This window comes from Lipotes vexillifer, unplaced genomic scaffold (assembly GCF_000442215.2).
Source record: "Lipotes vexillifer unplaced genomic scaffold, Lipotes_vexillifer_v1.1 scaffold1503, whole genome shotgun sequence".
NCBI lineage: Eukaryota > Metazoa > Chordata > Mammalia > Artiodactyla > Lipotidae > Lipotes > Lipotes vexillifer.
In genome coordinates, this window is record NW_006772915.1 from 680087 (window position 1) to 695055 (window position 14969).

Below are 14969 nucleotides of genomic sequence, written 5' to 3' on the forward strand. Positions count from 1 at the left end.
CGTCCCCCACCTGCGGGGCCTGGTAACTGGGGCCTGAGCCTGTGCCCAGCCAGGGCACACACGGTGGTCTCTCCTTGGCTCGCAGGGAGGCCACAGGCGGGAAGGCACCAGGAGGGCACAACTTTTTGGCCAAAGGGTTACATTAGTTTTCTAAAGATGCCAAGCAGCACCCCGGGGGTATCCTAAAGCCCAAGAGGAAAGGATGCCCTGCCCAGGGGTCCAGCCTCGAGGCTACCCCCGCACCCCCGGCCTTGTGTGTGCGAGTGTGTACGAGTGTGTGTGCGTGGGGTGGGCGCAGGTGGCCCGGGATGCGCGTGCAGCAGTCAGCCGGGCCTGTTTCAGTGCATTGCAGGGGTGAGGGCAGGTCGTCTCTGCCCACGCCCAGTGTCTCTGTTGAGGTGAGGGCTTAGGCCTGAGGGGCTCTGATTTGCACATTCACACGGCGGGGCGGGCGGAGAGGGGCAGCTCTCCCTCTGCACAGCTCTATGTCACAAACGTCACAGCACTGGTCACCACAACCTTGTCTCGGGCCCCGGGGGAGGGGAGGGGACGTCCCACGCCCCCAGCCCTTGCCAGCAGGCAGCCCAAGGCGGCGCGGAGGTACGTGGCCGCTGGGGCTCCTGACCCCTGCGGGGACTGCGGGGCCACCAGGAGGCCACCACCGGCCCTCGTGCAGCCGCCGACCAGTTCGGGGACGCCTCGCTCTCGGTCCTAGGTGGCCTCCAGCAGCACAGGAAGCAGGGGCAGGAGTAGAAGGCTGCCGAGGAGGGGCCAGGGGGCCGGAGGCAGCCCTGCGGCGGCCGCCCGGCCCGGCGGCTCCCGAGTCCTCTCGTACAGGTGCAGCTTGTCCTTGTTGGAGTGGAGCATCTTGACGTCCTCCAGGGCGTAGTAGGCGGCCAGCGTGAAGTTCACGTCTCCTGTGGTGAGCAGGTCGAAGACGCAGGCCTGGTAGTAGAGGTCCTCCACGGGCAGCTTCTCCTTGCACTTGGCCACGGCCGTCTCGTACGGGAAGGTGTCGGGGGCTGAGGGGGCGGGGCTGGCGGCTGGTAGCCTGTGGGCGCCGGGGCTCTCGGCGCCGGCTCGGAAGGCCTGGAAGTCGATCTGCTGGTTGAGTGGGCAGCCCCTCAGGCAGAGGTAGAGGCCCTGGCTGTCCCGGTCTTCCACGGCGTTGACTACCTCCTCGGGCATGCGGACCGCGAAAGTCAGGTAGCCACCCACCTGGCGGACCACGATGGTGGTGCCGATGTACTTGGCCTGGATCTCCACGTGCTGGCCCGACACCTTCTCGGTGATCTTCAGGCTGTTGGCCCCGTGCTTGTCGCCGCCGTTCTTGGAGCCGTCGGCGAAGGCGGCAGGGAGCTCGTCCATCTCGGCCTGGTACACCTTCTGGTCCACGCACTCCTGGAAGTTCTTGAAGATAATGGTGAGCTGTGGGGCAAGGGGGCAAAGAGAGGGGGTGAGGCAGTGCCGGGAAATGTGGAGGGGACAAGGCCCAGCCCCAGACTTACAATGCTCTGGACTGAGCGGAGGGATGGCAAGAGCCCCCAGGATGTCCCAGACCGCCCCTTCCCCACTGTGGTCACTGTGCAGTGCCACCTGCCCTATTACGCGTTTAATATTTTTCTTTAAAACAATTTGCATTTTTGCTTAAAAACTTTTTTGACTTAGAAAGGGAACTTTATACTCCTTTCCTAAATAGAAAACCAGCTCATTTACTATATACAGAGAGGAACCATAAAAAGAAAAGCATGGCTAACTAAAAATGAAAGGTCGTTATCCACTGAGGTAGGCTGAAGAATGGCCTCCAAGAGATCAGGCGCTAATCCCTGGAACCTGTAAATGTTACCTTATATGACAAATGGGAGCTTGCCGTTGAGATTAGGTTAAGGATACTGAGGTGGAGAAATTATCCTGGCGGGCCCTAAATGTAATCACATGTGTCCTCATAAGACGGAGGCAGAAGAGAAGGCGGGGTTTCCAGAGGCAGAGACCACAGGGCTGTGGCCACAAGTTGAAGGATGCTGGCCACCAGCAGAGGCCTGGAAGAAGCAACGAACAGACTCTCCCCTGAAGCCTCCAGAAGGATTGGTCCTGCTGACACCTTGATGCTAGCCCCTTAAGACTCATTTCAGACTTTTCGCCTTCAGAGGTATGAGAAGAAATTTCTATTTGTTTGAATCACTTAGTTTGTGGTACTTGTTACAGCAGCAATAGGAAACGAATATGGACCACAACCAAAGGACCATAAGCCACAGGCTGAACATAACAGCAGGTAGAAGAGACTGATGTTCAAAGAAAGAACGAGCAGGCAAAATCCATGCAGGCAGGCAGGCAGAGGTCAGCAGAGGCCACCGCAGCAGGGCTGCCCTGAGGGGTCTCCCAGCCAGGCCTTGGCAGTAGCAGGAGGAAGAGGGAGGGGAGGGAGGTGCCGGTCAGCAAAAGGGAGACGGGGGCTCCAGATTAACGGGCAGCCCTGGCCAGGGGAGCAGCGAGGCACATTTCTGCTGGAGCCTGCAGCCGGGGTGAGGGGTTGCGCTGAGCTACTGGAGAAGCAGAGGGCTAAGCGGCTCCATCACTAACCGTCCTCCTGAGAACCACAGACACAGGCACACTCGCTGCATTTATTACTTCTGGGCCTGTGTGGCGCTGCAGGGAAGGTGACATTACCTCGGATTTATAGATGAGGAAATTCGGGTTCAGAAAGTAAAGTGACTTGCCCAAGGTCACACAGCCAGCAAGAGGCAGAGCTGGCATTAAGCTCTTGGTTTCCAGTCCCTGGGCATTTTTTGCCAAAAAGTCTTAGGGTGGGAGGCCTGAGAGAAGGACAAGAGACCAACAGTCCGGGGAGTGATGTGTTTCCCCTTGTCACCCTGGGTGAGACGTCTGGCTGTTTTTTCCTCCGTAACCCTAACCAGGAAGATGGGGTGGTGACATGAGTGAAACTGGGAAACTCGCCCCCGCCCCGTTCCTGCTGGACTCTCAGCCTGAAGCTAGGGAGGGAGGCGGGGCGATGGGGGCAATATGGTGCCCAGGCCTCTTGGGACGTCCCGCTAAAAGCATCCCCCTCCGGCCCGGCCCCAACCTCTTCACGGCCCCCAGCCACCATTCCCAGGCCCTGTCCCCTCATCCCCGCCACCAAGCCTGGAGAAGAAAGGCCTCACCAGCTGGGGTGCCACACCTCCTCATAACGTCTGTAGGCCGAAGGGGCTCTAGCAAAGGGCGGGGGGCTGCTGACGACATGTATGGTCGGCCGTGGCTGAATTCTCTGCCTGGGCACCCCAGGGGGACGTGGCAGCTGAGGGGCACGAAGATGGCCTGGACAGCTCTCGGGGTTGAGGGCAATGCGGCAAAGCACTAGGGGAATTTCTGGCCGAACAGTGGGTGTATGACAAAGGCGAGGCCCCAGACTTGCTAGAAACCAAAGAGGAAACCCAAAGCAGCTCTGATGGGGAAGGGAAGGCGGGGAGAGCTGCCACAGGACCTCAGCTCAGGCAGGAGGGTCAGGGAGAGGCCGGCCAAGACAGGCGGAGGGGGAGGTGCCGGTGGGGCACAGGCCAGGGAGTGTGTCTGGCTGCAGTTCCGGGGTGGCTGGGGACACAGCCAGGAGCGGGAAGCCGGCAGGGAGTGGCCTTGGCTGGGGGCCCCAGGAGCAGGTGCTGAGACGCCTGAAGACTGGAGAGGGGCAGCCTAGGGGCTGCAGAAAGTTCTAGGCTGAGCAAACCCACAAAGTAGCAAGAGCTGGGCTGGAGGTGTCGCCGGCTCTGTTTCACGGCTGCTCTGTGCGTCCCCTCACGCCAGTATAAAGCTCAGGGGTGACCAGGCAGGGAGTGTACGAGGGGCCCTCAGAGGGAACGCAGAGAAGACCCCAGCCCTTCTCACCCCGTTCCTGAGAGATGTAAGGATGAGAGGAAGTCCGAGAGGGGCAGGCCACAGTATGACTTTTGGGAACTCCAGGGCACCTGGGCCTTGCTTGGTCCCTTCCTCCGTCAGAAACATTAAAAACTACATTTGTGGCTGAGCTTGGGATTGACATATACATGCTACTATATATAAAACAGATGACTAATAAGGACCTACTGTGTAGCACAGGAAACTCAATACTCTGTAATGACCTATATGGAAAAAGAATCCAAAAAAGAGTGGATATATGTATAACTGACTCACTTTGCTGTACACCTGAACCTAACAAAACATTGTAAATCAACTATACGCCAGCAAAATTCTTTAAAAAAAAAGACGCTACATTTTGGGACTGCATTGGTGTAAAGACTAATATAGTCTAGGTTGGATCATGTTGGTTTTTTCCTTCTGACTTTAAAAGGAAGGAAAGCCTTCTCGTGGCCCTAGAAGTCTTGGGGCCAAGGCACCGCACCTGTGGGGCCTGACGGTTGTGCAGGGGGCACTCTGCGCGGTCTTCATAGGACACGAGGAGGGGCTGGTGCTCTGAGGTCGAGAGCCGGAGGCCCTGCCAGAGGCCACAGCGGGCTACTGCGGGAGGCCCGCGTGCACAGCTCCCTGAGCCCGGGGCTCTGCTTCCCCGTCTCCTCCCTGGAGGTCACAGGCTGGTCCCGGGACGAGGCTCTTCTGCTTCGCTGTGGGATGTCCAGGGTGGCTGCAGCCCCTCCATCCTGCCCCTAGCCCCACGCATCATCGAACCCCACGAAACTGCCGCTCCTTCACTGCCCAGACCTATGAACGTGGCGACTTCACAGGGATCCACCTCCTGCTGCTTCCTGTCTCCATCCTAGGCTCCTGCCCTGATGAGGCTGCCTGCCTGCCTGCCTGCCTGCCTGCCTGCCTGCCTGCGGGGGGCCGGGAGGTGGGCCAGCCGGGGTGGTCTGGGCAGTGGGTGGTCCTGCCATGGGGGGAGGGGCATGCAACGAGGGGCTCTGGTGTCCCTGCCTGGTGTGCAGGGCCACACAGACACTGGGGGTGGGGGAGTAGGGGGGTGGCTTTCCCAGTGCTATCAGCCTCCCTGGAACAGGAAAGGCTGGTTTCGCTCTAACCGCCATCTCTTGCGGAGACAGTCTCCTGGAAGGCTGACAGGCTGCTTGACTCTTCCTGGCACCGGTGCCAGGGACTCAACCACAAGGAACAGCATGAAGGGGGCCTGTCGAAAGCCAGGCGGCTCACTGCCCACACAGCCACTGGCGTGGCTGCCGCTCCCGCCTCGGCTGCCCCCCTTCCCCGAGGGGCTCGCGCCCTCTCCACCGCTGGGCACAGGGCAGAGCCCGAGTGTCATCAGAACTATTCATGGAGCGCCAACTGTGTGCCAGGCCTGGGGCTGGGGGCTGTGTCCACATGAGGGGAGGAAACAGCCCAAGACCCCTGTCCTCACGGTGCTCACACTGCGGGGGTGGAAGGTGATGTCGCAGACTAAGCGGATGAAGGATGCTGTGTGATGGAATGGAAGTGCAACGGGGAACATGCAAGGGGGCCGCCGTGGGGGGAGGCACCGAGATCCGAGCTCCTCTCCTGCCTGAGGCTCAAAACGGGGTGCCACCAGCGCTGCCAGAAAGAGGAAGACAGAGCAGGGGGTGGGCATGGGAGGCAGTCCCACGGGAACAGGAAGTTGAAATGTCAGCTTGGGCTGGAAAACACTAGATCTCGACCCTCCACAAGAACAGAGGGCTAGGCAGGGTTGGACAATGAGAATACCGTGCTCCTGGGCAAGGCACCACGGCTGAGGGGATGGGAAATCACAAAAGCCCAGGTTCTACCACCTCGGGGATAAGAGCCCACACTCTGCCTGGCTCTGCTGCTGCCCCCTCCCGTCCTGTCCTTCGGGGGCAAGCTCAGGGCAAGGGCAGGCGGGAGGCCTTCCCCAGTGCTCTGTGCAGAGCCAGTCCCCCGGCCCAAGACCCTCAGCATCCTGCTGCCCCAGCACCCATTACCAGGATCCTGTGGCTATCTTTGTGCTCCACTATTAGCCTGGGAGCTGCTGAGATGGAGGCGTCGCCAAGCACAGAGGCTGGCACAGAAGAGCTGTTTGGTCAATGTTTTCTGAATCAGCGAAGGAACATACACACCTGAGTAATGGAGGCCCAAGAGAACGGGCAGAGGCAGGCCGAGGGCACTGGGGAAACGGCCACCCATGTCTCTCACCCGGGTACCATGAGACCCCAGTCGGCGCTGAGGCCTGAGACTGGCTTGGCCACAGACACGGAGCCTGTCACTGCCTGGCCTCCAGCAGAGCCTTGTGCTGCCTCCTGGCTGATGGGGAGATAAGAGAAGGCTGCTAAAACTCTTCACCTGCTGGGAAGATCAAGGTGGCCCTAGGTCACCGCGGAAATGGGCTGGCTTGATCAAGGAGCTCTGCTGCAGAGCCCCAGACTCTTCTGGAAGCTTCATGCTGGGACAGGAAGGGAGGCACTCCCATGCCTACGTGGGCAGTTCTGCTGGCCACAGTGCCCAGCAGTGAGCCTGAAACAGAGTGAGCATTTGAAAAATGTGGGCTAAGTGAATGAATGGAATACAAGAACAAATGAATGAATGAATGAATGAATGAATAAGCCATTTGGTTTGTGGATGGTCTCGCTGAGCTCAGGGTCCCACTGTATGCCGATAGAGAGCCGAGGGTGGTATCCAGGGGTTCTAAGCCCAGGCACCTCACCCCGGCCTGCAGGACCCACTAGTATGTGACCCAAAGGCTCCTTCTCTAGCTTTCACCCCCAGTCAAAGGGGCCAGCAAGCCCCCCTGGCTGGTCACTAACCACAATTCCTCCCAGGTCTGTTATCACATCTGATGCTTACACCACCCTTGTCAGGAGGGGTAGGCCTCCTGAGGTCCGCAGACCCCTCACACCCTCAGACCTCCTGTGCGCCCCCCTGCCAGCTTGGGACAGGGAGGCGGGGTCCCCTTCCACAGTGTGTTTGCTGCTGAATTTAGAAGCCGCAGCCTCAGGCTCCAGGCATTCATTTATCTTGGCTCTAGGGAGGGAGGCGGGTAGATGAAGGCGGTCGCTGCAGAGAAGGTGGCCGGTACCTTGATTCGGGCCCCCCTTAGTCTGTGGAGGGCTGAGAGGGGGCAGGGGGAGGAGGGAGCCCTGGCCGCAATTTGCTGCCCACTAGGCTTCATGGCCTAGTGCCAAAGGCCTGTAAGAGCATCCATGGGGCTAAGGCCTGCTTGTTTCCTACCCAGCAGCTGGTCCCAGGAAGAGACCCCTGTGGGCATGCAAGGGCCACCGGAGCAGAGGGAGGTGGCAGGAATTTTCCTGGCTGCCAGGTCACCTCAGTGTCCTCCTCTGGGGCATGGAGGGACGAGAAGGAACAGAAACGCCCTTGTGGGCCAGCCTGGCACTGCCCCACACATTGCCTTGCAACGTGCTCTTCCTGGGAAAACAGACCAGCTGCCAAACCGGAAACTCCAGGGGCTCTGGTGGCCCAGGCCCCAGGGAGGTAGAGTTGTCCCCATGGCCGGGACTCTGATCATCCACCAGCCCCCTGGACCTGAGACCACGTTCTCCGGCTGAGTCTGAATGTTAGGTCACGGGAGACCCTCCTGGAAAACTGGGAGGGAGAATCTGGAGTGGACAGGAATGTCCCATTGCCTGGGCCACGGGCCGCATCATGGCTGCCTCTGGCTGTGGCTCTGTGAGCAGGACTTGAGTCCTGCCACCCAGACACTGAAGCCTCCTTGGGTCAGAAGATGATTGGCTCTCGGTGGCCTCCGGGGCTCCAGATGGGAACCTCCTCTCCTGGCAGTGAGAACACGCTGGGCTCTGGAGTCCCCTGGCTCCGGTGAAATCCCAGCTTGGCTCCCAGCCGAATGCACTTTGGGTGGGGAGGCCACTTTCCCTCTTAGAGCCTCAGGTTCTGGATGCATTAAATGGAGCTGCCCTGGACAGACAGGCTGCATGATTGGCCCTGGGGGTGCTCAGTGGGCTGATGCCCTGTCCTCACTTGTTCCATCTTCCCTGTGCCCAGACACCACGGCCCTCTCTGCTCTGAGGCTGCAGCCTTACTGTGTCGGTGTGGGACAGAGACAAAGGGCAGGATGGTACCCTGCAGCCCCGACCGGCCCCAGCAGCATCCAGCAGCCGTGGCCTCCAACCAGCGTCCTCAACTCCCTCCATGCCCCAGAATCACTGGGGGCTTTAAAGAAAGAACACATCTGACCCCCACCCAGAGATGTGGTGTCAGAGAGGCCTGGGGGGCCCAGAACCACTATCATCTAAAATCCACTTGGTTCGTAAATGTGCAGCCACAATGAGAACCCCTGGGCAGGACCGTCACCTCCAGGAGGCTGTTGGGTCCGCTTGTCTGGGGCGGGGTTTGACTCCCACTGGACAGTAAGCTCCGTGATGATAACGACAGAAACATACCTGCATATCGACTCCTCTTTATTGGGATTTGACACTGGAGTTCTACGAAAATATGGTTTGGGGCAAGAAAAGTCTATCCCAGAAGTTTGAAACTGAATGCTCTGGGAGTGTTTTTAAACTTTCTGGACTATTAACCCTAGTAAGAAATCCATCTTATTTACAGCTAGACCCAATGTGCACGCACATGAACAAACGCACACAACAGAAACTAAGTTTCCTAAACGTTTACTCTTGCACTTGGAAAGCATTCACAAACTGCCTTAATATAGGCTAGGTTTGACTAACCTACCCTGCGCCCCCCAACCCAGACTCACCCCCAAACTATGCCTGTGTGCTAGCTTCTGACGCCAGAAGGCTGATTTCAAAGACCCCTAGTGGACGGTGTACAGCAGCAGTTTGAGAAACACCGCACTCTGGGCAAAGGGCCGAGGTGGCTCCAGGGTTGTTCACCTGACGACAAAGAACGTGCAGAACATTCCTTCCTAAATAATTTGCTCAGTTACCGACGAGAGGAACATGGCGGGTCAGGGGGCGTCTGGGTCGGGGGGAGGAAAGTCCGGGCCCTCCTGACGGCAGGGCCTGGTGCCGTGACCCGCCTCACCACCCCCGGCCCCCCTCCCCCGTACCTTGCTGGTGGCGGTGGCGGCTGAGCCAGGCAGCACCGGTGTGTTGGTGACCTGCACGTTTAGGTAATTATTGTCGATGAGCGGCCAGGCGCCCTGCACCTTGCAGGTCTGGAAGCGGTCTGTGAAAGTCCGGAGGTGCGGGTCCCCGAAGAGGCCGCAGTGCGTGTAGTTGGGGGCGGCCGCGCGATTGTGGAAGCTCTTCTCGTAGTGGCAGATCTCGGGGCTGTCCGAGCGCTCCTGGCTGTCCCCCGGTGGCGGTGGCAGCGTGCGCAGGTGCGGCTGCGACGTGGGGCCATCCTTGGAGCAGTTGTGCTGGCTCATGAGGTCCTCGATGCCATGGACGGCAGAGTGGTAGGCCAGGTCCCCCCGGCAGGTGCGGGCCGTGTGCCGCGTGCACAGTGCGTAGGTGCGTAGCGCAGCGCAGAACTCGGGGGCGTCGTCCGGGGCCGGCGAGTGGCTGCCCGCTGTGGCGCTCCAGAACTCAGAGTTGCACTTGAGGATCTTGCACGAGGAGGTGGCTGCGGATACAGGAAGGGAGGCGCTGTCAAGTTGGGAGTGGTGAGCCCAGGCCTCCTCCACCCCCGTGGGCCAGGGCTGCGGGGCACGTGCAAGGGACAAAGGACGCCTCATCACAGGCGTTGGAAGAGTTCCTGCAGGCGCGGAACCTGCCTTTCCCACTTTCTCGATTCTTCTGCGCAGCCGTAATGACCCTGAGTGGCTAGGCCTGCGGACTTGCAGGCTGAAAGGCCTGGCGGAGAACTACCAGCAGCCCCCGCAGCCCCCCCGCCACCACCCGCCGCAAGCTCTCCGCCCACCCTTGGGCCTTTGGCCTCTGTTGACACTTTCACAACTACCGCCAAGAATTTTGGCACAGCAAAAGAAATCTGGCAGGGAATTAAGCCCCACTATTCAGTATGTGTTCTCATCTCTGCCACTGTGTGACCTTGTACAAATCATTTAACTTCTCTGTGCCTCATTTTACTTACCTAGAAAATGGGGTAATATAGTATCTACCCTATGAGGTTGCTGAAAGTGTTAAAGGACTTATCCCGGAACCGGGCACAGAGCAGAAGCTCAATGAATGTTGGCTAGTGTGATCATTATATTAGCCCTGGTCACAGAGGGCCTGGTTCTGTCACTTCGTCTGCAGATGAAGGGCAGCTTCCCTCTTGGTCTCCGTAGCTCCATCCCCCATTATCCTGCTCAGGAGAGCAAGCTGGGAGGCAACTGAGTGGCAACCTTGGATCTGCTCTAATTCATGCTTTTTTTTTTTTTTTTTTTAAGGTCACTTTAAGCGTTGAGACCTTAGTGATAATTAGCTACAGATAATTATCATGCCTGAGAACTGTGACCTCAACACACCTGCATCTTGTACCTAGACACATAGAATCTGCCCTTTCCCGGCCTCCTGGATTCCTCTGCACGGCCCCGTAGTGACCAGAAGTGGCAGCAGGAGGGATGTTTCTACACAGGCTTCCAGGTGCAAAGCGGCCAGCAGACCAGCTGCGAGGTGCAGCTTTTGGTGTCTCAGCCCAATCAACAGAGGGGAAGGTGGCGCTTGCTCCAGCCACTCCTGGCTCGGCCACTAATCTGGCTCTTAACCTTGGAAAAGTCAGTTTACTTCTCTGTTACTGGCTTTTTACCTATAAAATCAAGTTGTGCCTGAAAGCAGGGACAGAAGTATACGAGGGCAGGTTAGCAAAAGAACCATCCAGGCAGCTGCCCTGTGTGGCCCTGGTCTGTGCTGCCAGACCCCGTACCTGGATGCCTGGGCCACCGAGCTCAGGGAGCTCTCGCACCTCTGCAGGTGCGGGCGCTGTTCTCCTGGAGCTGATGTGACTTGCCCCAAGTATATCTGGTAAACACGGTGCTTGTCCTAAAATTCAGGCTTTTCCCCTAACTTGACCTTATTTGTCACACCTCCGGGAAACAAGGTCATTTCAGGAGGTATCTGGGTGAGCATTTTTCTTTCCACTTGAGAAGTCACATATTTAAATATGTATTAGGAAAAATAAAACAGATTTGATAGAAGAGCTACAGATTTCCCATTTTAAGTTGAAGCTGACCTAAAGAAGCAGATCTGGTAAATGATAGGTGGTGACCGCTGTTTAGAGGTGCCCGTCCAGGGAGACCCCCTGTGTGGTCGCCCTCCCACAGAGCCATGTTCCTGGCTCAGGTCTCCTTTGAAAGGCGGCTAGGAGATTCTCTGGCCTCGCCATCTTCATGATTTCCCAACCTGCAGAAGATGCCCAAGGGCCCAACATCCCTGTGGGTGGCAAATGCTACTGTGGCCTGAGTGGGAGATGGTAAAGGGGGCCTCGAGGTGGGGGTGTGTGTGGAAAGGATGCCATGGAGAACAAGCAGTGTGGAGGAACACAGGTCAGGGGAACTGGCTGCTGCAGCTGCCAACCCTCCACCTCTGGTCTATGGCCTCCCCGTAATGCCCACTCCGGTAGCCTCGGTGATTACAGGTGAGCTGACCTGCCATTCTGCTTTCTCAGAATTCTGGAGGTAGGCATCTCAGAGGAAACTAGCCCAAAGGGACTCAGGCCTCGTGCTGAGTGGCAGTTACCTTGGCTCTGCCCACTGCCCACTGGCCCACCAGCCCTGGGTCCCCCTCTGGCCCTCACCTTGCCCAAAGGACAGAAAAGACAGTGCCCGTCCCTTTACAGCCAGACCACTGCAGCACACGCAGGGCTGTGCTGGCCTCAGTTCTCCACCAGAGCCAAGCTGGGGTGGCACAGACTGAAGTCCCAGCTAACTCTGTTCTAGGCTCAGTGGCCTGGGCCTTGCAGGCCTCACCTCATTCGGGGCCCCGGGCAGCCTCACAGGTGGGCACTACAGCATCCCTGCCTCCCAGAGAGCAGAGCCAGGCTCATCGAGGCTGACTTTCTTGCCTGAGGTTCCACTGTGAGGAGGAAGCAGGATGTGAATCCAGCTCCTCAGACCTGAGAGCCCAGGCCCTTGGCAATGCCAAGACCTCGGACAACCTTGGTGCATTCACGATTCCCTCCACCGGCTGCTGGGTGGTTCAAGGGCACACTCCGCCACAGGTGGGCTTCAGCCTCTCCCTGAGGACCCCTGCTGCGACGCTGAGAGACCACCACCCGCCAGGAGGCCCATGGTCCACACGCTCCGCGTTGTTGCCTCCACCGACTAGTTTCCAGGGCCTGTTTCTCAGGGTGCAGCCAGGGGTGGGCAGGGGCTCGAAGGCTGGGGTCGGGATGCTGCCCAGGGCAGGGCCAACCTGCACACAGTGTGGGACGCGTTTGGGGCGTCCCATTCCCGACCCCTGTCATGCGTGGCTCTATTCCCCCAAACGGGCCTGCACAGCCTTGACACCTGGGCTCAGAGCAGTGTCTCAGCTAAAGAGCTCTCTGGTGTGTCTGGAATGCATGACCGAAATCCCACTCCGGTGCCCTCAGAGAGTCCCTGAAGTGCTCTGGGGTCATCGAGTGGATCTGTTCAGAGCCGCGCTCCTCGAATGTGCCCACCAACCACCGGGCTCTGCCTCCGCCGGGCCCAGTGGGCCTGAGATCTGCATCTCTGTCAGGTGCTCTGGGGGCCATTTTCTCTTCAACAGCCAGTCACAGAGGGGCCAAGTTGCCCGTCACCCCCCCCCCGGCCCCCCCGCAGGTCTGGAAGGTGTGAACGGGGCATCTTCTCGGGGGTGGGGGGCGGGGGGGCTGCAGGCAGAGGGGGCAGTGAGGAGACCGGCCTCCCGAGGAGCAAGCCCAGCTGCGACCCAGCTGCCGACACCGAGCAGCCCGGGGCACTCAGGCTGTCAGCGCTCGGAGACAAGGCCTTTCATCTCTCCGTTCACCGTGGCTCCGCCCCTTGCTCCCTCCCCGCCTCCTGAGCCACAGGTAGCAACCGGCCACCCCCAGAGGGCGCATGGCAGCTCCGCCCACCACCCGCAGGCGGCGACAGGGGGTGCTCTCCCGCTGCCCTCGCACCCAGGGCCTCCCTCCGGCCTCCATCCCGGCGGGGCGGTGGCGGTAGAGGGGCTAAGCTTGAAGTCCTGCCAATCCCATTTCTCAACCCTCTGGAGAACATTCTCGATGCGATCGTCCAGGGCTGGGCCAAAAGTGGGGAAATCTGAAGGCGACGCTGGTCGCGTGGGATGGCGGGCAGAGTGTGTGCCGGAGGGAGGGTGTCTGGTCCAAAGTCCCACTCTGTCCCCTACGAGTAGCTGCGGGAGTTGGACTTGACCTCAGTTTCCTTATCTGTGAAAGAAGCTGCTGAGGCTTGAGGAGATGTACTTGGCATGCCTGGGACCTAGTGGGCACTCAACAAATAAGGTCCCCAACAAAGGTCTCAGAAGGGGACAGTTACAACCCCCCTGTGAGGTCAGCGGTTAAAAGTCACCAGGCAGGGGATGGAAGGGCATTGGATGGGAGCCGGCCCCTCCCTCTGCCTCTTCCCTAAGTGAATCCCAGGGACTGCTCTCAGCCCTCCCCCCTCCTCCTCCTCGGGTTAGGGCCCTGGCTGGCGCTCCGATCTGCCCTTCTGTCTTGACTCAGATCAGCTGGGTCTGGGCAGCTCTTCCTACCCACTGCCCACTCACACCCAAAGGCCCAGCCCCGCAGCCCACCTGGATCAGTCCAGGACCATGATGCCTGGGCCCACATTTCCCTTATGTCCTGGGTTTCCCCAGCTGTCCCGAACCCTCAGGCCTTGCACATCTTCCTAAGGGTCTAAGAGGAACCCCAGGCGCTCCCATCATAAGGGAGAAGCTACAGATCAGGGTGGGGGAATGGTGTATAAGAGGCCACTGAGAGTAACGAGAGCTGGGACCAGAACTGGGGGAGATCCCCTCTGCCCTCTCTCCAGGTGGTAATGCAGCTCTCCCAGGCCCGTCTGCCATCATTTCCTGGGGGCCTCAGGGAAGGGTGCTGGGGATGCCAGGGCTGGACAGTCCCCACGGGTGGCGAGTCATCCTGCCACCCTGTGTTCCACTCCAGTAAGTCATAGGCTGAAGGCTCCCCAACCCAGGTCAGGGACCTGAACGTAACCTGGCCCAGCATCAAAAGGAAAAGCTCTGGACTGTGGCGTCACCTGCCAAAGAGACCCCAGAGGGGCTGATTTTTATATGCTGTATCTTAAAAAAAAAAAAAGAAAATAAAAGAAAAAAGAAAGACCTGAATTCCAGGCAGTAAACCTTGGGCTTTTCTGATGTGAGTGTTCACGGAAGAAGGAAGCAGAGGAAAGTCCGAGAGTTTGAAACATCTTACTGCAACTTGTATGAGTGAGAAGAGGTAGAGAGCTTTTCTGAGCGCGGCTTCCTTGGTGCTTTCAGTGTGACCCTGGGCAACCACTGGACCCACTCGCTCCCAACTTGTGCAGTTAGGGCCAGGGCTCCCACTTCTCTGTGCAATTGACTTTGTTAAGATCACTTTATCTAATGATCACTTGGCGACCGAACACCATGTGGGCTTCCCAAGGGGCACCATGGAATTTTAGAACCTGGGGCCTGAGGGATGCCACAGGTCACCAGTTTGTACCTCCAGCCAGCCCCCATGGCAGGAAATCTGCCTGCAGCATCCCTGCCTGGTGGGCGTCCGGCTTCCACTGCCACTGGGACTCTGCTGGGCAGGGCTGGCCCCTCCTGCTCTGGACAGCTCCAGCTGTGGACCCACAACTGCCCCCCAGGGAGATCCGTGGGGCTTTGGCCCTTCTCTAGAGCCACACAGAAAAGGCTCAAATGTAACCCTGCAAATACTGGAGATGGCCCCTTGGCTTCCCTGTGTCACCTTCTTTGGTCTCACCCTCTGGCCACTCCTCTCGGTGGGCCTCACTGAACTGTCAACCATCGACGCCCCAGCTATGGTGCCACCTCCTGCCTGAAAATCCCCTGAGAATCCTCTGACTCCCACACTCTACGCTCAAAGCATCTGTGCTCCGGCACCCCACATTTGTAACCTTTCACTTCTGCAGGAGGTGGGGTCCAGACTGCCTTCCTCATGGTCTGAGATGCAGCAGAGAGAAATCACAGCCACACACGACTTGCCTGACTTAA

The 14969-nt window shown here is 58.8% G+C and overlaps 1 protein-coding gene across 2 annotated transcripts in view; it reads right to left on the bottom strand.

The window, feature by feature from the left end:
- Nucleotides 1-690: 690 nt before the first annotated feature.
- Nucleotides 691-14969, bottom strand: part of RGMA (repulsive guidance molecule BMP co-receptor a) — a 44040-nt gene continuing 29761 nt past the window's right edge. For both annotated transcript variants that reach the window (XM_007447935.1, XM_007447936.1), the window contains 2 exons: nt 8951-9468; nt 691-1428 (listed from right to left, as the gene is read on the bottom strand). In XM_007447935.1, coding sequence (XP_007447997.1) covers nt 712-1428; nt 8951-9468 — 1235 coding nt within the window. In that variant the 3' untranslated portion in view covers nt 691-711. The remainder of the gene's footprint in view (nt 1429-8950; nt 9469-14969) is intronic.